The 27133-nt window shown below is 46.7% G+C and overlaps 1 protein-coding gene across 1 annotated transcript in view; it reads right to left on the bottom strand.

The window, feature by feature from the left end:
• Window positions 1-26163, bottom strand: part of LOC149347637 (uncharacterized) — a 46722-nt gene extending 20559 nt beyond the window's left edge. Inside the window, exons 1-9 of the mRNA XM_089587239.1 lie at window positions 26067-26163; window positions 20304-20423; window positions 18808-18971; window positions 15701-15748; window positions 15292-15392; window positions 12219-12334; window positions 11692-11833; window positions 11412-11525; window positions 7529-7576 (exon numbers count right to left, since the gene is read on the bottom strand). Of these exons, the coding sequence (XP_089443365.1) occupies window positions 7529-7576; window positions 11412-11525; window positions 11692-11833; window positions 12219-12334; window positions 15292-15392; window positions 15701-15748 (569 nt within the window). The 5' untranslated portion in view covers window positions 18808-18971; window positions 20304-20423; window positions 26067-26163. The remainder of the gene's footprint in view (window positions 1-7528; window positions 7577-11411; window positions 11526-11691; window positions 11834-12218; window positions 12335-15291; window positions 15393-15700; window positions 15749-18807; window positions 18972-20303; window positions 20424-26066) is intronic.
• Between the last annotated feature and the right edge of the window lie 970 nt (window positions 26164-27133).

Raw genomic sequence — 27133 nt, 5'->3', positions numbered from 1 at the left:
ACGCAGCGCTCGATTATATCCGGACACGCGGTACCGACTACTACAATGCCAACGGTTTTTCGACTGAACGAGCTGTATAAGCTACTACGTAAAAACACAGCACACGATACAGATGGGCGACTTCAATGCCAATAAAAGCAATAAGCAGTCTGGACACCAGGTAGTGAGGGACTATCACATAGGTTCTAGAAATAGCACGGGATGGGTTATTAGTCGAGCTGCCGACAGAAAACATTTACGGGTCATGATCATCCAGAAAACAGCAGAGCAGGAATTGAACGTGCAAGGACGTCACTGGCGAGACCAAAAAATAAAATAAGCTTCATACTGTGCGTTCACCCTGGCATCGTGCACGATGTGGAGGTCCTCGGAGAGGTGCCTTGTAGCGATTAAAGGATAAGTTCCCCAATTATCCAAGACCAGAGGGCCCAGAAGAAACTAAAGAGACGGAAGCCCATCAGCGAGTTAGCAGTAAGAGGGAAAGTAGAGGATTTCAGGGTGTCGCTGCAGAACAGATGTTCAGCTTTAACTGAGTACGAGGACATTAGTGTTCCAGCAGTGAACAATGAGCTCACGGCTATCATTATGGATTGGACAGTAGAAGTAGCCGGAAGGATGCTCACAAACGGCTTATTACTAGGTTTAGCATCCCTAAGAGACTAAGGTCATGGATGACACAGTCGTTTAGGGCTCCGCTGGGGTTCTTTCGCACAGTAGAGTATCGCACAGTAGAAGGGCCTCTAGAGTTTCTCCTCCATCGAAATTCAACCGCCGCGGCCGGGATCGAACCCGCGTCTTTCGGGCATGCAGCCTAGCGCGCTAAGCACTGAGCCTTCGCGGCGGCTCCGGATGCTCCGACAGAATAATGGCAAACTTTCTCGGGAGGTGAAAGAACAGGTTAAGAAACACCGAAGCGTGCATGTAACCCCACAGAAAGATGAGAACTCGCGTAGCTATCACAGCTAATCAATAAGCTAAACGTAACCGATACAAGGAAGTTTGGTACGGAGAGAATCAAGGATACTGTAAAAAGCGGAGGTAGCCTAAAAGCAGTGAAGAGGAAACTAGGCACAGGCATAGACAACCAGGCATATACAACTAACATATTCCTTCATAAAGTAAGGAAAGAATTCCAAAAAGGAATGGTGTCAGGCAGGGAGACGATATCGCCATTTCTATTCTCCAACTGTTTACAGGATGTATTCAGAGGCCTGGATTGGGAACAGTTGGAGATGAGTCTTAATGAAGAATATCATTGTAATTTCAGATACCCTGCTGGGATTTCCTTGCTAATTCACTCAAGGGACGAACTCCAAAGCATAATAAGTGACGTTGAGAGGCAGAGCAAAACTGTGGGTCTGAAAATTAGTACGCAAAAGAGTTCTGCACTTTCGGAAGAGAACTGCTGTTTACAGTTGGTAGTGAGGTGAACGAAGTGGTAAGTGATATACCCAGTTAGGTAAGGTAGTGAGCTCAGATCTGGATCACAAGAGTGAATCGAGCCGTATGAAGCCGACGTATGAAGCCTGGCTTCATACGTCGGCGAAACAAAAAACCTCCCCCAAAGAATAAAGCAACACAAGAATGACGTCCGGCTAATGAATTCGGAAGCCAACCCAACACTGCGAGCGCGCCGACCACCCAATAGCCTTCGAGGAAGTGAGCGTCTTGGCCGTGGAGCCAAACCTGTTCAAGAGGCGACATGTGGAGTCATGGCACATCCGGCTGACAAAGGCGGCGATGAATAGAACCCAAGGAACGCTCCCCTCTGCGTACGTTAGTGGACTCCGCCAGGTGCTAAGAAAGGGAGAGCGAAGGCAACACCCCGCGGCTGCTGGCACACTTTAGTCACCCCTGAAGAAGGGACCGAGTTGGTCCCGAAACGTTGGGCAAGCTTAAAATATTGGTTGGCGTCAGTTTTTCTCTCAAATGCAGTATTAAGAAACGGAAAGAGGGCACAGTGCCTCAGGGAATAAACGCGGGCTTATCGTCATCCCCATCATCAGCCTCACTACGCTCACTGCAGGGCAAACGCCTCTCCCATATCTCTTCATTCGTCATTCACGCATTACTAGTAACGTTCTTTTCGTAAGCATGAACAAGCATTAGCGGTGTCGGCGACATCGCCAATCGTCCTGCGCTGTCGTCTATACATCGGCTATGTCGAATGGTTCGAGTTGTTTTCCCAAAACAGAAGCACAAGCGTGTTTTTGACGGGTGTCGGTGCCCAGCTACTTACCGCCTCGGCTCGGTGCCTGCGCCAGAATTGCGGAAGTGGCACTCGGGACTGGAGTTGGCTCGGTAGCGCTTCCTTGCCAGTCTCGGTAGCGCCGATGCCAGACATGTTACTCGTGTTGGACTCCATGGACCCCGTTCGGGCATCGTCCCACCGAATGCAGAGCTACGATGACTGCAAGAAGAGAATGATTGTGCACACTTCGCCGCCCATTTGCCGTACAGATCGGGAAGAAATTTCATTATTAAGCCCAAGCGCAGTTTTTTTATGGCAGTTTGCGGCGGGGTAACATACTACAAAAATAAAATAAGGAATACAATTAACTTCAGGAGTATAGGGATCGAAAAATTTTAGAGGATGTGTACGCCTCGCCTTTAAGAGTTGAATGCGACAGTGTCTTGCAGTACTGTCAAGGAGTCCACAGAATAAAAGCAGCCCACTGTCCGGTCGGTCGGTCGGTCGGTCGGTCGAAATCAATTTGATTTCCACGGCCAGTAAAAAAAATACATGCGAATCATCTGGGCGCTTAGCCTTCTCGGCTAGACTTGGGCCCATGCAGAAATTTCAAAAAATAATTATAGCGACACAACTCAGTATTATACACAGAATTCATGCACAGCATTTGTGCGAGAGTTATACACAAATAAAAGCGAACTAATCAAGATATTATACAATAGTTAGGAAAAAAAAGAATGAATGCAAGCTAGAGAAACGCCGGTTTATAGCGGTGTTTTAAAACGAATGCAACGCTTGCTGTAGAATAAAGTCTTTCGTTCTGAATGCCTTTTCCTGCTCAAGCATTATATAATACCAAGCTGATTTCGCCAAACCCGTTTGTGGTACAGCGAAAGTATAATGGTGGTGCCTTAAAATGCTATATATATATTCTTTTCGTCGTTTATATTCCTAGAAACAAGACCATCGGACGCCCTCAAAATGCTGTTAGCTCTGTCTCACCTGCGGCACGTCCTTTGAGGGCTGGGGGTAGATACAGGGTGTCCCGACTCCCAGCAGAGCAGGCCACACCCACGTGACAAATGTTCCGTGACGGCGGCAAGCTTGTTCTGTGTTAAAATACAGACAAAACGTTTAATCCGACTGCGACAAAACCTGCTCCACACTGCGAACATATCGCGCCCTCACGAAAACGAAGGTCCCTCCAATACCTAAGCAGCACAAGTAATTGGCCCAGTACTGGAATTGGAAAGCGTCACTAGGAACCTTTGTAGAACCAGCCTTTGCCATTGCATTGAAAATATTGGGCCGATTATCTGAGCTACTTGGGTAGCTTTCCGCCTGGAGATATCCACACATGCTGCGTGGGACTTGAAGGTGCACTAAAGGCGATTTTCAGTTCGTCTTTTTGTCGTAGGAACTCAATGTACCCAATGAGCACAGGTAACCGGCCCAATAATGGAAATTGAAAGCGTCACTATGATGCTTTGCACAACCGGCCTTTGCCAATACATCGCCAATATTGGGCCGATTAGCTGTGCTGCTGTGGAACAGGCTCCAAGCATTCATAGAAACTTCGAATTATTACTCTGAGTGGCCGATTTTGCTATTAAATTGGATTAAGCGCCACGGCTTCCCCACTTCTTTTTTCTACTTTGCCTCGGACAGCAGGAATAAGAGTGTTTTTCAGCCATTCGCGTGGGGGCTTTCTGCTGTGTCGTTCGCCGAGTAATACGCAGAGTTGTCTTCAAAAATCTGCCGGTTGCTAGTCGGTCTATGTTTGACCGGAGCTCACAACCGGGCTCATCACCCCTGCCACAGCACACAAGTTGAGAACATAGCCCGCATATTTCATGCTTGTTATTACCGAAATATGACATGTGACCCTTGAATAGGTACCAGTTTTATCAATCTATTACTTTAGTCGTGTCTTAACAGAATAATAAAAATTATGTTGACTGTGTTCCTTTACTGCATAATTCTCCATGGCTATCGCAGAGTGCTGAGGATGAGTCTCTCGAAAGCAAATAGTCCACACGGATTTTATTTTTATGGACATCATATGTGGCTGGGGGTGAATGTAGTTATCCACAGGAACCCCCCCTCAAAAAAACAAAATACAAGCGAAAACACATTTTCCAAAACGCCCTTTAGAACACCTATAATATACACACTGATGCAAAAAGGCAACGACAACAGCGTATTTTTCTCTGCATAGCATAATCAGGGTGGGATCACATACTGCTTCCAGAACGGCAATATACTGATAACAATCCTGAAACAGGACAATCATTGATTGGTGATTATTGAGCACTATCATGCACGTACCCTTTGGGCCGACAGATGGTGGACCTGACGGGAGACAGCAGCTGGCTGCAGTGATCAATGACATGGAGGTTAGCGGTGATAGAGATCACAAAGTAAAAGCGAATGCTTGCGTTCATTATTCAAATCGTGTTGTAAGAACTGTGTGGTGTACTTTTGTACAGTTCTTTGAGCCACTTCTTTTCGTAAGTTAGACAGACTTGGATTGAAGAAAAGTCGAAGCGCAGTAATATAACCAAGCATGTGATATACGCTACATGGGTGTCCACGTTTCTACAGCAGCCTAAGACACCCGAATCGATCCAACACAGCACCGGTCACACAGACAGACGCTCCTCTGGAGCATGTTCCTAGAATTAGCAAATACTTCGAAGGTCGGAGACACCTCCTGGAGAGATCACCCATCAACCTGCCCCCATCTCGCTCTTTGCTCAGGTCAGAAGGGTAAAATACAGCCCGATTAATAGTACCTGCTTAATCGAAATTTGGGCCAGTAAGTAAACTTAAAGCTCGCGCCTAGTAGATCTGGCGGGCGTAGTCCGCAGATTGATCATTTTATCTCGCTATAACTACGTGAGGCGCAGCATCATTTATGTTCACCTTCCCAGACACACAGTTGCACCTTCCCAGACAGCATAGTGGCTCTGTGGACGCACTTTCGAATCATAATTTAACTGAAATTTAAAGCGGCACGTAAACAGCTAAGGCAATCATGCCCTCAGCAGTTGGACAAAAATCATTTTTCCTTGTTCTAAGCTCATCAGTTTGGTTTGAGAGTTGCAATTTATCTTGTATATTTTGTTAATGACCTACAGGTTTCAGCTGCGCATCTATGGTTCAGATGCCGGAAGCCAACGCGCCGGCTTCACCCACTGGATTGTGCAACAGCCCAAGAACTCCCCTGCCCGGACAACGAATCCCTCATCATCCTATCTGGCCACGTCGACAAGTAGCGCAGCGTGCGAGAGCAGGAGCAAGGTCGAGATGACCACGGGCGCTGCTGAGAGTCCAGAGGAAGTGCACGGCCGTGCAGCCGCTGGTACGAAAAGTACAAGCAGATGTGGAATGAAGAAAGTTCCTACAAAGAATTCACTACGAAGCGCCGTGAATACGCCAGGACAAGGCCATCGAGGCCAGTGACTGCTAGAGAGATGGGTCTTGTAGTGGATGTCCTGCCGGACCAGCTGGCCATCCGAGGGTCGAAGAGCGACAGATCTAATTATGAACGCCTCCTACAAACGTCTCCTCGAGCAGAGGTTGTCACGCTCTAGAGAGCTAAACGAACACCCTAGCAAGCAATCACTAAACCAGGTCTCCCACAACATTTAGAGCTCAGCTGCCAAGCTGAACTGAACTAGGATGAAGGATATCGTACTCAGCGTAAAACTAGGTGAGGTATACTGTGTCAGGAGCCCTCGAGAATACCATTCCCAACTTGTTTCAAGTTTCCACATAGCCACTAAGGGCACATCGCCGTAGATTCCTGCCAGCACCATGCACATGCAGGCTGAAGCCTGTCGCTCAGAGGGTCGGGTATATTTGGTTTTCATCCAAAAACGAGCTAAAGCATCTGAACAGAAAAATGAAATGTCATTGATTTTAGCACCCCATTGAAGAATTCATATGGCACCAGCACCTTCCCTGAAGCATTTCTTTCCAACTGCTGTCAACACCTCTAAATTCCGAGGTATCATTTTACGAGCACAAAGACAACTGCACTGAACCCTGGTTTTGTCCTGTGCTCAGCGATATCTTACGTGCGCAATATGACAAGCAGCTGCAGGTTGAACTAAGTGCCTTTTACCCAATGAAAGCCAAAATTGCGTGGACGTGCCCTCGATTGAGGGAGGTGTTCGTGAGCGTCGAAGGCGGTGTGTGGTCACAGTAACGAAGGAATTTCCGTATAAACGCCAGGTTCGCTATCTGTGAGTGATAGTCCTCATTGGCAACAATCATCTATACGAGCTAGTAAAAGGTTTCCATCCGTCGCCTTCACACAATACAGCGTTTTGACGCGACATATTGCTTCAGGGGTCCAGAAGAATGTCATTTGAGGCCACGAGCAGGTGCAGGGATGTTTACACGCACATATGGAGTGTTTGATGTCAGCTTCACTTCAGGATTCATTTTGCTCAGCACTGTGGACGAGTCTGTCAGAGGCGACCGAATGCTTATTGCCTAGAAGGAAGAACCTAGGAGCACAACCTTCGACGTAGCTCCCCACGTTCACCAGATATCTCATAATCTGAGCCGCGCCGCTCGCTGGGTTGGGGAATGTTTTACGTGCACCAAATAACGAAGGCAATTTGCGGTGAATGAACGTTATAGGGCCTCGTATGACAGTATGACGCAAGAGGTACGGCAGGTGTTTCATTGCCTGCCGCACCTGAACTAAGCATGTTCCGCAAGAGGCGCTGATTCGTGCGGGGCCTGATGTTGGTCAAATGAGGCGATGCATCAATGATCGCCTCAAAACAAGCTTCGTCCCTGTATGTAGCCATCCCCAGTGCGTACCTGGCGCTCAATTATAAAACGGGCAAGACTTATTTTCCTCTGTTCGAACTCTGCGCCATCTTCCAGCATTATTATCTATTCACGGACGAGGGAATCTTTGAAGCATTTGTTATTGCGCGCAACGGGACATAACGACTCAGCAAACCTGTTTGCTTGTCCTGCCGCGAAGTGGTCAATGTGAACTTTTTTGCGCTCTTCTATTTCGTGATGCCCTTTCTCTGCTTCTCCACATATCTTCATACTTATTTGTGCATTCAGTTCCATTTAGTTTCCATTCAGCCGTCGCGTCTCTCTCTTCGGTCCTGTTTATTTGCTCTGTATTCTTTCACTAAAGTAGAACAGTGTCGACTGAGCTACCGAATACCCCTATAAAGAGGCGGATAAAACTGCCCGGCGTAGTGGGCATTTCAATTCCGGTCAATGTGTTCTACGCCTGGCCAACCAACCCAGCTCTTATCACCAAACGGAGCACTCGAGAAGCCAATCCAAGTTACTTACACGGGCAGGTTGATCTGCGCACGGAGTCGTTCACAGCCAGGCACTGTACTGCATTGTGAAAAGAAGGTCGTTTAGCAAACTTGACCTGGTACAGCTGAATTTTATCACTCCCAATGTGAAATTGTCAAAAAGGAAAGGTATTCAATATTACAGGCACGCGGTCAATACTGTAGTTTTGTTGGTTACCAGCTTTTCCAGTCATGCTATTCTTTTGTTAAGCCGCCCTTTGTGTGCCGAACATATATTTCAAAGGCTAATTGGCACAGTCGAGCATAATGACAAATTATGCACTGCCATCCTTAGCTTAGAAGCAACCTTGTTGGACATCCGTATCACCCCTCCACACCATAGCCCCCACGTGTGCAGTCGTAGCAGCATATAACGTGGTCTTAAGATCTCGACTTAAATTACTGCGTTAAAAACAAGGTACTAATGCCAAGGTGAATGTCAAAATGTATGTCAACATGAATGTCAAGTAGACCACTAAAGCACGTTATTTTTGTGGTTGAATGTTTATGACGTCACTTGGTCATGTCTTTATGCCCAAGAATAACACTGAGATTATATTTAATATTTAAATCCGTGCCGGAACTAGTGGCCATGGTGTGGAAACGCCTTTCTCGAGATCGAGAGGTGTTTCTAACGCGTAATTTCTCTGCATAATGTGAGCTTTTCAAACGGCAAAAAAAGGCAGGAAGGGAATGGACGCGAATAACGGAGAATAACGGGAAGCGAATAACGGGAACAGGAAAATAACGCTTTCTCCCTCCTTTTCTGTTTCACTTCCTACATTCGTGAAGGTGACTGGAGCGGTTGAAAGTGCTAATACCTACAATGCAGGCCTACGTGCACCCAGAAGAACTGCCCTCGTACACCGCCGCTAAGAATGTGAAGGAGGCTAGGGGGAGTGGAACGTGCTGAGAAGACTGCACGTTTCCGACCCAACAAGGGTCGAAGTAATCACAAGCTGCCATCGGAGCAGGAGCGTCAGGGTTAGACCTCGACAGGCACCTCGTCTTACTGTCTTCCCTGAGCACTACCCGGGTACGCGGAATGTGTACGCGAAATGACCACGCCATCAAAACACGCTGCGGTGGTCTTCCCTGGAACGCCAAAAACTGCAAGTAGGCTTCCACTAAAATCTGGATAACTTCCGCTCGTGTCCGGAGATCAGTACTCCATTTTCAGAACACCTTTGAAAAATAAAGCGCCACAAAAAAAAAAAACACTGCGAAGAGCAATGGACAAAAAACAAGCGAATAGGTTTCTCCAATTCATCCATCCCTGAAGAATCTTCTTGACAACGACACTGCCATTCAACACTAGAGTTTTGGCTGTTATGGCGCATACGTTGCAGTTGGCGTCATGCTACCAAAAATTAGGGAAAATGGGAGTATTTTATGTTTGAAGAAAGGCCTTCAATGTTGAGATTCGCGGGCATTCTTCTTTGCTTGCACGATCAGACATGACAAACAAAGAACTTCGCTTTTTACTGAGAGCAAATTAGGGTGCCATGCTAGAATTTTTTCCAACCGCCAAAGCAGCAGTGCGAAAATTGCGTTTCTACTCCGAGTATATTCAGAATATTAGAGTATGTTCGAAAGATCTCGTCCCAGTCGCTTTTACGCCGTAAGTTTATCTGTGCACCTTTCCAGATCGCCCCGAACAAAGGCCGGTTTTCAGGTTTAGTTTCAGTGGCGATGGATGTTTTAATTCATCACCGAATGAACATAATGAGAATGCAGAAGGAGGAAGGAGAGAGTTGTGGCAGGAGCAGCATGTACCGACGCGGAATCTCTAGAAACACTAACGTGGGCTGCCGTACAGAATCTTGTTTTTTTTTTTTCCGGAAAAATACTGCGGGGCGCAAGGCATAGGGCACGCCCGTGAGTTGGTCCCGTGATTGCAGCACCATAGGGTAACCTACCCCTCCATGCAGGGTGCCCCAGCCTGCCCTCTTGCCACTTCTCGGTCACGCTCGCTGAACGGGCTGCCAGAGCAGTGCGGACTTAACGCTTCGAAATGAAGGCATTGGCCAGCGATTGGAGCTCGCATCCCGTCAGTTCACCGAACACATGGCCTCACTGATATATTTAACAGACTGAAGAAGACAGTATTGGCACACAGAGATGGATACCACGACAGCCTGCTGATCACAACTTTTGAACAGGTTGCGGAAACTCAACGACTATTTTAAGAGTGAGAGATGCATCAGTGGCTTCTGGGCTGGTTCGTGCTGAAGTAAGCGGCGCGCTCTATAGCGTTTAATTGCAATTATGTCTTCTCTCTCCGAGATTATGAGTATTCGTCCATGCGAAAGCCCACCTGTGTGCCACAGCTGCCAGTTTCAACGAGCCAAAGCTTATTACAAGGCATCACCGTGCTGCGTTTACATTTTCCAGGATTTCCACGTGATGGAGCTCAAATGAAAGACGATTAATAATTAAAAAAGACTGATCAGGTGCTTTTTTCTGTGTTTATGGCATAAGTTCTTTAGGGAAACTGAAGTAAATTCGGATTGGGTTTTATTGTCCACAATGTCATAACGCTTTTTAAAGCTGGTTGGGTTGGGTTTCATGAGTTGCGCATTTAATAGATGACCTCGCTTGGAGTACCATTACCGCTGAAATTACGCTAATCTCTTTTTGCCCGAGTCAAAAACCACGTTTGGTATATTCTGCAAAACTAATGCGAACGCTTCTACTTTCTCCGCGTGCAACGCGGGCTGTCAAATTAACTAAATGGGGCCCTAAAAAAATTAGATTGTTAGTTAATTTAGTCAGTTTTAGCTCTGTCATGTACAAAATGTTCGCCCCGCTGAAATTCCGCGGCACTGACTGCGTAGGCGTGTCTGTTCACTGTTTTTAAAGTATAAATCTGCAGATATAACACGTACATGTATATGTGTGCATGATTAATGTCTTATTGCGAGCAGATCGGAAAGTATTCTCCCAAAGTACAATTAATTTCGCCTTACCCAATGTTTCAATTTTCATCTATTTTTCTGAAAGTAGACTGGATATGTTTTTTTTTTATTCAGCAACAAAAATATAGCCGCCATTTCTCATTTGCCTTTGAGGTCTGTTACTCTTCAGGCGGCACTCGGTAAAGTCTTCAAGCTGGAATCGATGATTTATTATGAGGGTAAAAATCAGTTTTTACTCGTGTACTGTTAAGTAAACAACAATGACACATTTTTCACCATTTGGCATCAGAATGCGCTTTCCTTTAAAGTCACATTGCAAAAAATCATTTCTCATCTTAATAAGGTCACGGACAAGTCCGGAGGGCAAGCCGTAAGTAGGCGCACGGTAGCTTTCAAAGAACAGAATTATGACGAACGCAACATGCTCGTCATAGGACTCTGTGTGACCCTGTTTCCTAATTTTTAAAGTTCTGCACACGTACATACGTGATATGAGGATTGTTATAACCACGTTTCCGCATGCTTCGTATAAATGTTTGTCTTGCTTCGTCAGAAGCAAGTGAGAAGCTTGGTGTAAAGCATGGCAAGATGGCATAAAGCAGACTTCGATATATTATCGGGTTTATGGGTTTATGGGTTTAACGTCCCGAAGCGACTAAGGCTATAAGAGACGCCGTAGTCTAGGGCTCCGGAAATTTCGACCACCTGGGGTTCTTTAACGTGCACTGACATCGCACAGTACACGGGCCTCTAGAATTTCTCCTCCAAAGGAATTCAACCGCCGCAGCCGGGATCGAACCCGGGTCTTTAGGGTCAGCAGCCGAGCACCATAACCACTGAGCCACCGCGGCGGCATATACTTTGGCAATTACTAGACAAATAAAAGGAAATGAAGGAGGGGATGGATGCCCTTTGCGCGAAGCGCAGCAGACATTTCCAGCCAGTAGCATATCTAACCTTTCTGGCGGCTGCTTCGGCTCTCCGCTCTTTCGGCTCCCTCGACTTGGCTCTTCCTCCCGGCACGCCCCTTTCCCGGTCTCCTTTTGCGTGCGTCTCCTTGCCGGGAAGTTTCTGTGAAGCCAGTTCATTCATTCATTTTATTTCTACTCTTGCCATACACATTATCAAAACACTGACTGAACCCATAGCCAGCGGCTAGTGTGGGGTTCAGAAACAAAGTACATGATGGCAATCACACAACACTTGTGTAAGATGAAAAGCAAACAAACACGGTTACCGGCCAACAGGAGTCGGGGGAGGCCGAGACGCTGTTGAAGGTCGCGACACTGGGCAGCGGCCAACAGGAGTCGGAAGAGCCGAGGCGCTGTTGAAGGTCGCGTCACTGGGCAGGAGCAGTTCGCCTTCATGGCCCCAGATGGCTGCACATTCAACTTCAACGCATGTAAACAGGGCATAATGTTCACCACAGGAGCAGTTGTTATTTTCTTTCATGCCCGCCTTACCGCGAAAACACCACATCAATAATCTTGAATGTGTCGAACATGTCGCTTTGGAAAACGAGATTCCGAACCCTGGTTCATGTACGAACAGGTCAAACCCCCTCAAAAGTAGCACAGAAGAATATTTGAGCACAAATTTTGCAGAATTGCTCTGCACTCCAACCGTTACGGTCGTGGTCACAAAAACTCCAAGAGAACCCTAAATATATAGAATGAAGGAAAATTTAACAGTTAATTTCAGTCATATCGTGTGCCGTCGCGTAATGTTCGAACATTAGTCAACTTTTCTCGAAAACAGCCTTACTCTCTTCTTCAAGCGGGAAACAGGGGTAGAAAGGGGTCAGTGCGATAAAGAAGATCACTATTCCAGCGATCTGCACTTGTTTGATCGCGCGCCTGCGACGATCACGCCTCTGTTGCCTGAAACAGAAGAAACAAAACACAATGTCAGAACTTAACACAGACCGACACCTCCCTGTCTGCAGTCAGACAAGATATATGTGGTCTGAGGTAACTACCAAGATTCCCCCATTTTAAAAGGACTCTCTCGGCCGCTGAGGAGCCCTGGCCAGTAAGAAGTGCAGGCGGCAATTATTTTCCTGTGTGGTTGAAGCCCTCTAAGCAAGGGTCCCACGCAGCCAGAGGGTGCGTGCAGATCAGCAAAAGCAGGACAGGACAATTCGAGGAAGAGTAATGGAGCTTCACAATGACCTCGCCTCAAAACGATCTAGCTCTGCGAATGTCGCTTCTGACTCGTAACCGATCGTAACCGGTTGTGACTCGCACCCGTAACCGGTGGTAGCTCTTCCCGACGCCACACCGTTAATACATGTCCGCGCATAGCCAGGTCTTGACGGTGCGCATTCATGACAACCCTGTTGGGCACTCCGCACAACAACTTCGCTCGTTCGGAGCGCTGCTGTCCCCGTTTGCAGGCGCGTGTCCCGCGTCTCCCGCGGACCCTCTAACTCCAGTCGTGGCTGAGCTCACTTCATGGCCACAAAATGGTCACGCGACACAAATGGAAATCTGACTTACTCCGCTCCTCCTTTTTCACATTAATCCCCTAGGATTATTTTTTATGGTTGGTAACATTGGGCGGTAGTAGCAGGCGGGTAGTAGACGGTGGTGAGCGTTTAGCCTGCCACCTATAACTCATTGATCAAACTTTGGTACTATTGTCCTGAATAACTTAGCAAGCCAGTGTCATCGGTGAATCGAAGATTGCTAAGGTATTCGCCATCAATCCCCAACAGTTCCCAAGCCAGGTCTCTGAATGCCTACTGTAAACAGGCGTTGAATAACATTGGCGACTTCGTGTCGCCATGCCCGACATATTTCGTCAACAGTATTGCATTGCTGACTTTATGGAAGACTGACAGCTGTGCAGAATTCAAGGGTACCTTACGGTATCTTTACCGCTCTTCTACACTGATTCGACAATGCCTGCATGACTACTGATGTTGCGATTGAGTCAAGTGCGTTCTCTTTCTCTATCACGGCTCTCTGTAGGGGTTGCCTATATTTTTTGCGCTTCTCTATCACCTGAATAATAGTGTGAATATGGTCTGTCCTCGAGTATCCTCTACGAAAGCCTGTCTGATCGACTTGCGGACAGGGTTGATTTAAGTCTAGGATTATCTTAATTATCGCTCACCTGGAGACTAATCCCATTCCAAATCACATTCGTGACAAGAGACCCAACGGGCATACTTCGATTTTCGTCCTTATTTTTTTACTCTATTCTGCAAATGTTTAACTCAAGAGCGGTAAAGCCATCGGCGCCAGCGTTGCATTGGCGAGCAAAAAACCACGACCATGACTGGCATGCGGTGCCCAGAGAGCAACCTAGGAGGCAGGTGCGGCGCATGGCTCACGTGCCCTTGCTTAGTTATAAACTTCCCACCGTGGCAATTGGCATTTATTTAATGATTGATGGTTCAGGAAGATCAACCTTGGCCACATAGGGCCCACCACTGAGAGCACCTGCCATCGCAGGGCACAGGCGCATCGCTTAACCGCTGCACCACTGTGCCAGCACCGGTATGATAACAAACCATTATTTTTTCTAGTCTTCTCCCATGGTTTAATTAGTTCTGACGATAATTGTGCACTGAAGATGGCCCATGTTGCTCTTTGGCCTTGAAACCAAATAGTTTCTGCTTAGTATAAAACATGACTGTAGTTTGGTGCCCGCAAAAAACGCAAAAGAGACCACCTAGGGCGTCTACTGTCGGTCTTTCACTCGACTATAGTGGCGTTGTTTCGCGTTCCAAAAACGACGGCTGGCCGAGTCTTGAGGTAGGTGTCAAGCGCTCGCAACGCCCCTTGCTCTGTGCTCGCATACATTCAAATAATTCCCTCCAGTTGTCCCGATGAAAAGGGCCGATAGCCACCGTCGCGCAGTAGCTACGCTGACCTTGTTTCAATTGGTCGAAATGGTCCTGACGCCACAGTGCAGGAATTTCAAACGGGGCCAATTGTACTTCGGCTTGTAACCATGCAACCAATTAAAGAGATCGTATAGTGATTATTCAAGTAAGTGGGACTGGGTTCACTTAATTGCTTAATTAACTAATAATTAGCCTAATTAACTCAATTTGCTAGTCAGACCAGATAAATAAATAAACAAAACCGAATAGGAATTTGGTCGAGTTGGGGAATCGTACCAAGGTCTCCTGAGAGCGAGACCAGCAGGCTAACCACTCCGCCACGCCAGCTCGATGGTTTGGAATGAAAAAAGGCGCTGAATACGGTGTCTTCGTTCACTCCCATCTTCCTCCTTTCCCGTTAAGGCCAGGATCAGGTGTCCACCGAGATATGCGAGACAGATACATTTCCTTCCCTCAAAAACGAAACCAATTTACCGAACCGGTGATGGCGTTCTGTGGACTCTCTGACAGCGTTCCAAGACGCTGTCGTGTTCCACACTTAGAGGCGAAAATTAACCACACGCCCGTGACCCAAGCAGCAACACCTCCCTTATGGCTTTCGCCGTACCGCACTTTAGGTCAACAAAGTGTCCCCTCAATTTTTTTTATTACCAATAAATAGCCACTAACAACAACAACAACGAAAACAACAACAACAAAATGACTCCGACGATTATTTTAGCAGTGAGTGTTATATTTTGGATCTCTCTCTTTTTGCGCAAACGTAAAGCAGAACACGGCGGTTCTCTGTTATTCCTGTCTCTGCTTTATCTGGGGCGCAAACAAACTAAAACCAAACTGCTGAAGGTAAAACGCCTGCGGAAGACTAGGAAGGTACATTGACCGCGCCATAAAAGGTCAGTGCACCCTCCTCACTGCTTCTTGATTTACCTGGAAATATGGATCACAGCGTGCAAACACAACGAGACTGGCTCGCCGCCTCACCTCTGCAAGGCCGCTCCTTTTGGACTCCGAGGTGGCTCTGGCTCCAAGAGGGGTAGGTTGCACCCACGTAACGAAAGTACTGCAGTCGCCACGGGCTTCTGCTGTTTCAGGAAAAAGATAGAACGTGAGTAATCTGCTTGGGACAAAGCCTGCTCGACACTGGGAAGACATCGCGCGTCCAAGGAACGGAGCTGTGTTCCAATAGCACGCATCTGGCAAATTTCGCACATACAGCGTAGTACTCATTGCAGACACAGGTGCAAAACAAAATATTGGTAATATGGGGCTACAACACTTTGCCAATAAGGGGATCATTAGGGTACGACACTCATCTTCTAGCCGGAAAAATGCTGGTTACTTTTCTGAAAGAGGTATGCCGTGGTTATTTTTTGGACTATTATCCACGTACCTTCGGTTGCAGGAAACACTGAGCCTGATGGAAGACAGTAGCGGCCATCTGCAGAGGTGAATGAGATGGAGATTAGCGGGGACAGAGATAACAGTGCTTGAGTTCCAAACGCTTTCTGTCCTGTCTCTCGCTTGATTTTCTTGTTTTCAGTTATTAGCGGTGCCCGCCTTGCAAACATGTGCAGATGTTATGTCAAGAAAAATGGGAGTGCAACAACAGAACCCAAAATGGGAAGAAGCGTAGTTGGGCTTCCATATTTTATAACAGCCTGCGGTGCCTGTTTCGACCGTGACAACACTAGGCACAATGGCCGAGACTATTCCAGGACCTGCTCTTAGAATTTTTCCAGAACTCCGGAGGCCCGGGCCCACCTCCTGCTGAAATACCACCACCTATCATCAGCCGCCATGACTGAACCCAAGACAATTTTTACCTCAGTAGAAGTTTCGTAGCGAGAGCTACATTACGCGCAAGTCACGCCATATCGCCGTGGCAGTTTCGCCGTGGCTACACCGTGACATTGAGCCGTTGCCTAGCAACCGCCGCTCGCGGGGCCATCTGGCGTGACGTCACAGGAGGAGCCGGTGCCGCCGCGTTCGGGCGAAACCGAGTTGCAACAGTTGTGCGCATGCGCCGTAGGAGAAAAAAAGGGGGGGGGGGGGAGGGGTGGTGCAGCTTTAATGTAGCCGCAATTAGACGCAATGGGGGGATAACAACCAAAGCTAAACATTGAACATAGGCGGAGAGAAACTAAGCTAAACGAGAAGGTGTAATCAAGTTTAACTATACTCTCGCTACGTATGTCCTGGCCTAGCTGATCTAAGCCAGTGCCATTTTTTTAAATATAATCAGCAAATAAAAATCCCACAGCCTTGTGGTCTTTCTATGGCTTAATGCCTACGTGAAGGCTGAGTGCCTACTGTGCCCAGCCCGACAGTAGGGGAGAGCCCATGGCATGCACGCTTCAGAGATGTGAATATCGCGGGTAGTCCAACGACGAGCGACATTGACGTGCAGCTGGCTTCGGAAGCTACAATGCTAACGAAAAGCACAAAGACGTTTACTAACTTAGTCTTTCACAGTCACTGCTTTCCTCGAAATGCGGATCTGATGAGTACGCACTTTAGCGACAATGTGGGCGTACTTTTGTGCTTTGAAAAGCCGAAACAAAAAAGAATGAAGAAACGACAGCATAGCGCACCTGCTTTTACTGCAGCCGTTTTACTTCCTTTCTACAATATCGCTAGCCCAAAAGTAGGAGCCATGGCAGGGTGGGAAGTACATCAGTAGACATCGAGGTAGTACACAGTTAACCACAACAAAAAAAAAGGTTTGATAAGGTTACTGCGCACAAAACATTAAGCACATGAACGGAAGTACAAAGCATTTAAAAAATTAAATAGTAACAAACAGACGTCACATCATAAGTTCAATCAACGGCTGATTTTTTCGTTAAGAAATGTTTATTGCCTCAGGTCATAAAATGGTACGTAATGACGGATGACAAGGATGCTTAAATAAATGAGAAAAGGTTCGCCGATCTTATGAAACCGAGGATTGAACGATGTTGTGGTCCCTGTGTTCAAGCAGTGTATGTCGGTGAAAGGCCCGCTGCCGCGATTGACCGAATTCTTGTCGGCTTCAGCGCTGGGCAAACCCACAGCAGGTGGGGAATGTCGGCCCCAAGATTTCTGTGTTTGCAGACTGGACACTCGAGACGGGGATATACACCTTGGAATTGCAGCCACTTTCGAGCCGCGGCTGGAGTTATGGCAACCCCGACCCTGGTCCTCCGAAGCACAGCCCTCGCTGCACGGGCAAAAACCACAGGGGAGGGTTACCGCACATGGAGGGATTAGAGCACGTGTGCGGCGCATGAGGTTTTCCTTTCTTGTTAAAAGCAGTGTGGTCTCATCCAGATTGAGGACTCGAGGCAAAGACAAGGTAGGGTTACCCAAGTCATCGACTTGAACCCACATACTGTCAAGGATGCTCCACTCGACTATTGTGCGTGAAAGAAAGGGTATTTAAAAACATTCTTGTTTCTAAAGGCAACAAGGTGAAAAGGCAACAAAGCATAACAAGAAGAAAATGTGACTTGTTGATAAGTGTTGCTTTTCAAATGGCCTTCCTCAACATCACATAGGAAACGCAGGCGCACAATATTATTTTTGTCAAATAACGCCCTCGAACCAGTTCTTTTCCTGAGTTCAGTAAAGGTTGTAACACCATACTGATTGAAAGTAAGCCTGATTGCTTTCTTTTGCACCCTGTCGACTTAATTGGTAGTGAGAAAAGTGAATGGATCCCGTATTATATTACCATATTCTAGAAGAGGCAATACATGATTATTCCATGACAAGTCAGACTGAAGATTCATGCCCAAAAACTGGTTTCTTGTTGTGAATTCTGCAGTATTAGGAATGAGTGGCTCCTTGGTGAAAGACATGAGCTTAGTTTTAGAGAGATGTGAGAGATTTGTACTCTAGAAGCTTAAAATCTTAAAGAGGTGCGACAACATCGCTTAAAATAATTTTGTCACGAGGTTATGCACAATGTGGGCAATATGAGGGTCCCAACGCAGGTCTTTAACTATAAGAAGACAATGTGTGTAACATGAAGGTCTCAACGCAGATGTTAAACTATGAACTTACCGAGATACTTGTATTCAGAAACTCTGAGAAGTTCAGCGCTGTGTTAGAAAAAATCAAAGCAGCACACCACGCAGTAATTAACCTTTCGCCGGAGGCGACACTTTCATTCCGCCTTAAGGGTACCTACCACACGAGAGCGGTAATGGGTCCCTCCGGCATCCTAGGGTGCTCTTTGTGTACTTCTTCGCAGTCGCGGACACTTTTCTTTTTTCGCCACAACATGACGCTTAAGACTGCAGTGCGACAGCATCAGGGATCGCTCCTGCCCAAGCACTCCGCTGTGCCTGGGTTCTGCCTACTCGTCCTTTCCTTATCATGCGCATCAGCCTGCGCTCGGTGCCGCCTGCTATGCGTCGCCTATCAACAATCGTTCGAGCTACCCCGCCCTCAAAGCGGAGCGAGGGTGTGCACATAATCACATTTTTTGCCAATAGCAGGTCATGAGTCACTCACCTCTCGGATCGGTGCCTGCGTCAGAACAGCATATTCAGCCACATCGGAGATGGTCTTGCTCGCAGGCCCTTTCTTGGCAGGCCACCAAGCCGGACATGTTACTCGTGCTGGGCTCCGTGGATGTTGATTGGGACATCGCTGCACCCACTGCGCAGCAGCGGTGACTGCAAGGGAAAAATTTTGGTCTCCTATTAGTGCCTCAATGTTGATGACACGCTTATTTAAAGGAAACTGAAACAATGTATTCAGAATTCGAGGTTATTCAAGAAATCTAATCTATCAAGCTTCTACATAAACCATGCAAAGTATTTTTGCACTGTAATTTAAAATGGTGGCATAATCCTCGATTGAAACCGTGACGATGTTTACGCTTCTTCTCACTACGTTGGGGGAGTGCGGGGAAATTCTACAGTGACGTCATTGTTGCCGAAATTTCAGATGTTCGCTGCTTACGCCTGCATGCTGCTGTGCGTCGTCAGATGATGCCAAACAATGCATCGTGAGCTTCACCTTCGATTGCGTCGGTTTAATTCTATGGAATAACCGTTTCTTCGCTGGAAACATAATACCGTCTTACTTGACGTCATTATCGGTGCCTCTGACCGTCGCTGTGCACTTCAGAGAAGCCTGAACGCCGACAACGGCTTTATTCGGCGATTACGTCACCATTTCAAATGCTAGAGCTAAGTGATTTCTTAGGCCTTACCTGCAGATTTCGCTCATTCGGCAACCTTAAACTCATCGAATTCTAAAACCGTTTCAGTTCCCCTTAGATCGTCAACCCAGGCTACTCACAGCTTCAATGCACTACCGACAGCTGTTGAGCTGACAACTTTCAGTGTTAATCCTAATCAAGTGAATTACAAGGTTTCACGTTTTTGCAGTCATCTCCGCAATCCTTATTCAGCCAATCCGAAACACGAGAGCGCCGCGAGGAGGTTAGCACAAACTTCCTGCAAGCGGCTGCGCCAATTATCCTTGCTTCACACGGGCGCTGTGGACATGGCCATGTGTCCTCCTCCACCTCGATAGGTTTAAAACAAACTGCCAGCTCCAGCTATGTCGCACGGGCGCTGTGCACATGGCCATGTGTCCTCCTCCACCTCGATAGGTTTAAAACAAACTGCCAGCTCCAGCTATGAAACCACATATACCGCTCCAGCTCGCTATTTTGAGAAGTGAATTAAGTCACGTTTCCCGACATACAAAACATGCGCTTTTAGTTCTGCTCCGTGCATCCGAGGTTAACTGCACAACAAATTAGTGCATTCGAAAGCCACCTTCCAACACCATACTTTTGGTGAAACATTGTTGCTTTGAATCTCCCTGTAACGGGCAACGCTGCTATCGAAAATAGCCACCTTCTTAGGCACTCGTTTCAATAAAAGAGACAAACGTCATGGTGTAGGTATGGTAGCTTCACGTTTCGCCCGGCCCCTGTGATGTAGCGGGGCAGTAGAAAGTTCAGTTGCAGTAAAGTCGCCCCATGCACTTACCGACTCGCTTGCAACCCGAGGAAACGGGACAGCTCCTGAAATCAGAACGTACGAGGCGGCTGCTGAATCCCTGATCCCGGGATTCTAGCCCCAGTCCACATCCAAAACGCCGAGTGCCACCTGCGAAGAGCGCCTCATATTGATGCTAATGTCGTACAAACAATGCAGAGGATAGCGACGGTGTTTCTCGGTTATAGGTGACGTCAATTGCACCATAACCTAGAAACTCTACGAACCATGTCCGCCACGGTCGCTTGTTGGTTATGGTGTTCGGCTGCTGACATGGAAGACGCGGTGGTTCGATCCCGGACGAGGGACTTGCGTTTTGATGGAGGCGAAAGGCTAGAGGCCCGTGTGCTGTGCGAGTCACTTCGGTAGGTTTCAGACATTGAGTCGCTTTGGGACGTAAAGTCTCACTAAACGAAAGAAATCTAAAAACAGTTTTAGGAAAGCGTGATTGTAGTTTGGCCGATGTAAAGGAGAGCAAAACAGAGTACCCATGATGACCGTCTTTGGTCTTTGTCTCTAGTAGGGGTGTGCGACTATCCGATATTTTCAAATTTCGAATTCCATACGCTCCTTTTCGTTTAGCTGAACGAAGAAATAGTTCACGCTCAATAATCTTCGGAACGAATCTAATACGAGTCCAAGTGTTCGAATAGTTTTCGAGTGACTTTTCTTCGACTCCTCCTTCAAAAACAGGCCCCACATCAACATCGCACAGTACGCTGCCGCGAATGATCTTCGTTTTGAGCGCTGCGACGCGATCCATTATTGCAAAACTCATAACACACAAACATATGGCCTCCCAGACTCGGTGACGCTGCAGGATTCAGCCAGGTTCAGTAAACCCTTAATTAATGCCAGGTATCCGAGGCCATTGGTCATAACTCCTCTCATACCTCTCAACAAATGAGATTTGGCTCTAGTTTGTCATACTGCTTACGTGCTGCGCACCTCAGAGTGCCAAATATGTGCTCAGTCTGTGTCCAGTTAGAGCGCGGCCGCTAGCTGCTCGCTGTTTGGCATCGATAGTCATTTGGTGCGAATATTATTATAATTACAGCGAAGAACCAAGTAGATAATTGATTTGTATTTTATTCACTTCTTTTCTGTATTCGATTCAGTTTATAGCCTAACTGTCCCTATTCGATTCGGCTTCCAAAATGCTACTCGCATACCGTTCACTACGCTTCAGGCGGTCGCACGTTTTTCAGTGTACACGTGCCCGACAGTTTCTTGATTTTTGTGTCAAGCTTTCGTAATCATGTATGCACTAAGCTGCCAGACGTTAAGCCTTTCCTTCCAACTGATTCGCCTCGCTCCAGTGCGATAAAAAGGGCTGTAGTTTCATTTTTCGTTCCAATATTCACTTCGGCACTATTGCGTTCACGTAATTTATTCTTTCGTAATTAATTTAATTACAAAATTACTCTGCGCTTGCCTTCCATTACTCAATTTCTTTCGCACTTGGTGAGCGCCTGCAAAAAAAAAAATGGACAGACAAAAGCTCAGCCTTATTTTGAAAATATCGAACCATATTTCCATGCGTCTCCATAAAAAATCTTATCGAGTCAGTATGGAGCCTATACATTAGGTATAGACTATACGGAAGCTCGTATGTAATCTTAGGTTCTTCGTATGAAGGCACATACACTGTCATTGAAATCATGTAGACGTCATGTGGAATGCTTATGAACACCGTACAGACAAGATAAGGATGTCCATATGATTTCCTAATCTTATAGACCCCACAATCGCACTATAAAACTCTGTGAAAGGGAATGTTAAGGAATATTTGCCTCTTGCCTTTCAGTAAAAAGATGCGTTCTTTGCTAAACGAAAGCCAATGCACACGAAGCATTTTTACCTTCTTACGCTGAAAAAAGAAAGGAGAGAGTGGTTCACCAAGAGGAGAGAGACCCCTCTTCAACAAAAACATTCATGGTTATGGTATGGTTTACGGGGGTTTAACGTCAAAAGCGGCTCAGGCTATGATCGCGGGACGCCGTAGTGGAGGGCTCCGGAAACTGACCACCTGGGGCTCTTTAAAGTGCATTAACAGCGCACAGTACACGGGCCTATGGAATTTCGCCTCCATTGAAATTCAATGGAGGTGAAATTTTAGAGGCCCGGTCGCTGAGCAATGTCAGGTGCCAAAAAAACTGTACACGCACCAAAGATATCCATCATGGTTTCTAAAGAAGTGAACTTCTGCGCTACAATCACGGCAAATGAACTGGGGTATGAGCAACTTTTTCGCGCTTCCTCTACGTACGTGAATTCAGAGCAACCTTCTTTCCAGAATTGTGTGGTGGCAAAATACAAAGACCGATTTCGCATTTACTTTATGCTATGGTCTCTGAAAATACACGTGTTTTGAGGTAGTCAGCACCTTCCGCGCTCGCACGCCGCCGCAGTGGCTCAGTGGATATGGTGCTCGGCTGCAGACCCGAGAGACGAGGGTTCGATCCTTGCCGCGGTGGGTGAAGTTCTATGGATCCGAAATTCTAGAGGCCCGTGTACTGTGCGATGTCACTGCATTTGAATGAAGCTCAGGTGGTCGAAATTTCTGGAGCCCTTCACTCCAGAAATTTCGATAGCCTGGGTCGCTGGACCACCCCAAACCTTCCGCGCTCGCAGAAACTGACACAGTAAAACACAAAAGCGAAGAAAGCAAGATCACGTAAAGCATGGATTAAGAGACAACTTTGCTGTAAACAACTTATTAGAACCTCAAAAGAGGTCGATAACTGTTATGCGCTTTCTCCAGAAAACTGCGGAGACCCGCAGATGGTTCTTCGTGCAGATCCCTCAGGTTGGCCTACCCAATCATTCACGTCGGAAAGGTGATCGCGGAATTCCATTTCGTTTGGTTTTGACCGAGGTTTGAGAAAAAAGTTTCATTTTAAGTGAAAGTTTTTCTTCCGGGGCTGATTAATAAACGGCTTGACAATCGGCTTTTCTCGTGCAAAAATATTCCTCTTTCAGGATTGATTGGGGCTAAAACCGACTGTTACAAGCTTTGGAGGGCACAAACGGCTCTCTCAGCATTTTCATTTTAGTACAAAAGTTGAGGCAAAAGCACCCGCGACCCGATAATTCTGGGCGATAGCAACACTGTAACAAGGCAGCACTAGTTTTCACTCACTTTATTTGGGAACAGGGGCTGTCATCCGTGGACGCCTTGTGGGAGCCTCCTGCGAGTGAATTCGGGCAGAACAGGCTCGTGAAAAAAAAAAAATAATTTGCACAGTTGCCCATTTTGATTTTTTATTTATGTTTGTATATGATGTTGCCCACGGGTAGCTCTATACTGCAGCCCTTTCACACACTTGATGACTACACATCAAAAATAAGCCCGGCTTTACTAATATCTTATTAAGAGAAAACTTGGTTTCTTGTGGTATAACGTCCCAAAGCGACTCAGGCTATAATGGACGCCGCTGTGAAGGGCTCCGAAATTTCGGCCTCAAGGGGTTCTTTAACGTGCGCTGACATGGCACAGTACACGGGCCTCTAGAATTTCGCCTCGATCGAAATTCGACCGCCGCAGCTGGGATCTTCCGGGCCAGCAGCAGAGCGCCATAACCCCTGTGCCACCGCGGCGCCATAACGCACTGAGGAGAAGCTGTTTTCAAGCTCTTAACTGCGGACAATTTTGATTGTTAGAACACCGGCGATAACCTTACTATGTTTCTCGCAAAAACGACTCCACAAAGAATTTAAAAGAAATGGCAAGCGACTGCTACGGCATACATGAGTAAACGACTTTTTGTTGCGTGTACGACATTGCTGTTATGTTAAAGATATATGTAGTTATTGCTTTATGTGCCAATAGAGCCCTAATTTCCGCATGTATATTAATGTGTTCACTCTTAGGAGACTACTCTTCCTTCGGTTAAAGCGATATATGTCTTCAACCAGTCACCATGCCCTTCAACGCCGCAATCAGCACATCGAATGTTAGATCGATGGCCACATAATTAGCTTGCCATAGAATGAGCAGGGCCGTTTATAAGAAAAAATTTGATATATAAAGAGCGGCGCTTTAATTCGCATGTACAATCCAACACAAACTCAATGGACTGAAACCAAGAAACACGCAGCAAAAAATAAGACTGCAGCTTCAAGCATGTTAAATTTGGTAACGTTAGGTTAGGTTAGGTACTTTCTCTAGAGTTTCTTTCTCGGAACAGCTATTTATCAGCCGCATTCAATGTTGCTACATAAAAAGAGCAAACTCGGTGTAAAATATTTTTTTTTCTTGACTATTAAACCGTGTGTGATGCAATTTGTAGGAAATGGTTTCAGTGTTAACATGAATAACAATGTGGGTCACAAATGATGATCCATTCTGGTATAAACATTCCTTTTTATATTCACATTTTTAAAGAATACGAATCAACCTTCCGAGATCTCCCCACAACTTCAGTCAGAGCTCTGCTCCTGGGGCTACAACTTCCGATCTCCACTGGACGTCAACTGTGACCATTGGGTATTTGACCTTGACCTTTACTTTAACCCGTAACCTTGACATTTGATTGAGAACAGTGGGCACATGACCTTCCTCTTCACAATTGATTTGAGGCTGTGGAGATCACGCTTAACAGAGCTTTCGCTCAGATAACTAGCTTCAAGCCACGTTTAACCCAAGCCGCTTTTTTATACTAACTCAACAGGCATCCCATCTGCCTCCCCGCCATGCATAACGTCTTCATGTTCTAGCTTGTCGCGGCGGTTGCCAGCTTCTTTGTACCATACCGCTTTTATACGAACCAGACTCTGCGTATAATTTTTTAACACAGCTACCTTCCCCAGAGAGTGTGAATCTAAACCCAACGCCTGATCACTGGGTCAAAATTAAACCACTGGAACAGATCAAGGATAAAATATATTTGGCGGAAATTATTCAAACGCCTATTAGAGCAGTGAATTTTATATTTTGAATCTCTTATAGAGCAAACACAACCTCGGAAGAAATGGGGCGGTCAGATGTGCGCGGAAAACTACGAAGGTTTACACGAAACACGAAAGGAGGGAAACGGGAGTGAGCTCTCCTCTTGAGCACCCCCTTATCGGAACGGGTGTGCTGCCCAAGCACTTGGTACAGCCTTTGTAAAAACTTTGGAGCCCAGGGGGTTTGCTTCTGAGCCACACTGCGGGGTTCGTAATGAATCTCCAGAGCTCCAAATTTCCTGAAGGTAAGATGATTGCTGGTCCTGCCTCCTCCAATGGGTAGGGCTGCCACGAATGCTTCAGGAGCCCTACTGCAAGGCTTAGAAGCAGATCCCCTGGGCTCTAAACTTTTGACAAAGACTGTACATTCCCACAGCTAAAAATATGCAATTCTCACGGCTGGCAGAGGAAACAAGTTGCCCCTTCAAATTATACGAAGTTGCAGCTGTTAGGAATATTTTAAGCGATGCCTCAGCCGCGTCTATTTTCTAACCTGAAGAATTGCTAACTTTATGCATAAAGTTAATATGCTTCACTCTTGGTATGCGCCTCCGTAATCATGAGCAAACCCCGATATTTCGTGACTGAAATCTGCGCTAGAGCTAGAGCAGCATACCCTGGCCCTGAAAAAGAGAAGGTAAGAGGACAGTATAATCCCTTTTTACGCCCATATACGCGTATTCGTGTTTGCAGTGTAGTATGAAGATGCCTCAAGAGGTCTGGACGCCCTCTTAACTCCGCTTGACCACCCTAGAAACGTGGTGCACACGGTGCGGGGAAGAACCAACTGGCTCGCCCTCTCACCTCGAACTGCCGGCTCCCCATCACCTCCGAGGTGAGTCTGGCTCTCAGGAGGCTCGGTCACACCCACGTGACGAATGCACGGCGGTGGCCGGAAGCATCTGCGGTTCGAGGATAAAGGCAGAGACTGTGTGCGACGTGCCCGCTAGAAAGCCTACACCACACTGAGAAGATACCGCGCACCCCCCTCCCCCCCCCCCCAAAAAAAAAAACACAACAGAGTTTCAATAGCTCGAATCTGGCGAATATCCTATATACAGGGCGTTTCCCATAACTTGAACCAAGGATTTTAAAAAACGTGCCTCATCAAAGCCGGGCGAAACCGACATATTGCTTTCCATTTTGTGGCGCTCCTCACTGTATTTTTAAGCTCTGCTTAATTAGTTAATTAGATAAGATTAGTTATTATACATTTTTTACTGTTCATTTTAATGTCACCATCAGTTCCTAAGGTTGCAGAGGAGGTTAGAAAAGAACAGATCCAGTTTTCTTGCAGCGACGCATCTGGTGCTTTTTTCCAACGTTTAAATAAAGCCCGCGAAAAATGAAACAAATCATTTGACAGCGCTCATGCGCTACCATATTCCAGGTAACCCAACGGTATTTTGAACAAATGGAACGTGCGCTCTGACCATGCGCATGCGAACGGTCGCCGCTCAGTTCTAATAGGGTGGAGTGATAAAAAAATAACGGAGGCTGCCCTGAGATACGCGACTCCACTGCTTTCCGTTCTTTTTCTGCTTTGCCTATGCGATGGTTCAAAAGAATCTCCATCTGAATTGGCTGTGGAGTGCCAACTTATATCGCAGATCGTGCCGGCTTTTCACGTTTAGGAATAATGTGCTGACGCACTTTCAGGACCATGCTGAAAGTGGTGTCGGCCGCTCACTTTGAGACGCTGAGCACACAAGCTTCGCTCACTCAGGACGCGCTGGGCAGCGCTACAATGCGGTAGAGAACTGACTTCTCGTGTGTTTTTTTTTCATATCTTTTATTGCTTGAAAAAAGGACCATCTAGAAAATATATCGCTACAAAAAACATCTGCAACGTAACGACACGCAAGTGAGCG

This window comes from Amblyomma mixtum, chromosome 4, assembly GCF_055824585.1.
Source record: "Amblyomma mixtum isolate Tamu chromosome 4, ASM5582458v1, whole genome shotgun sequence".
NCBI classification, from domain to species: domain Eukaryota; kingdom Metazoa; phylum Arthropoda; class Arachnida; order Ixodida; family Ixodidae; genus Amblyomma; species Amblyomma mixtum.
This window is presented reverse-complemented; position numbering and strand designations above follow the sequence as displayed.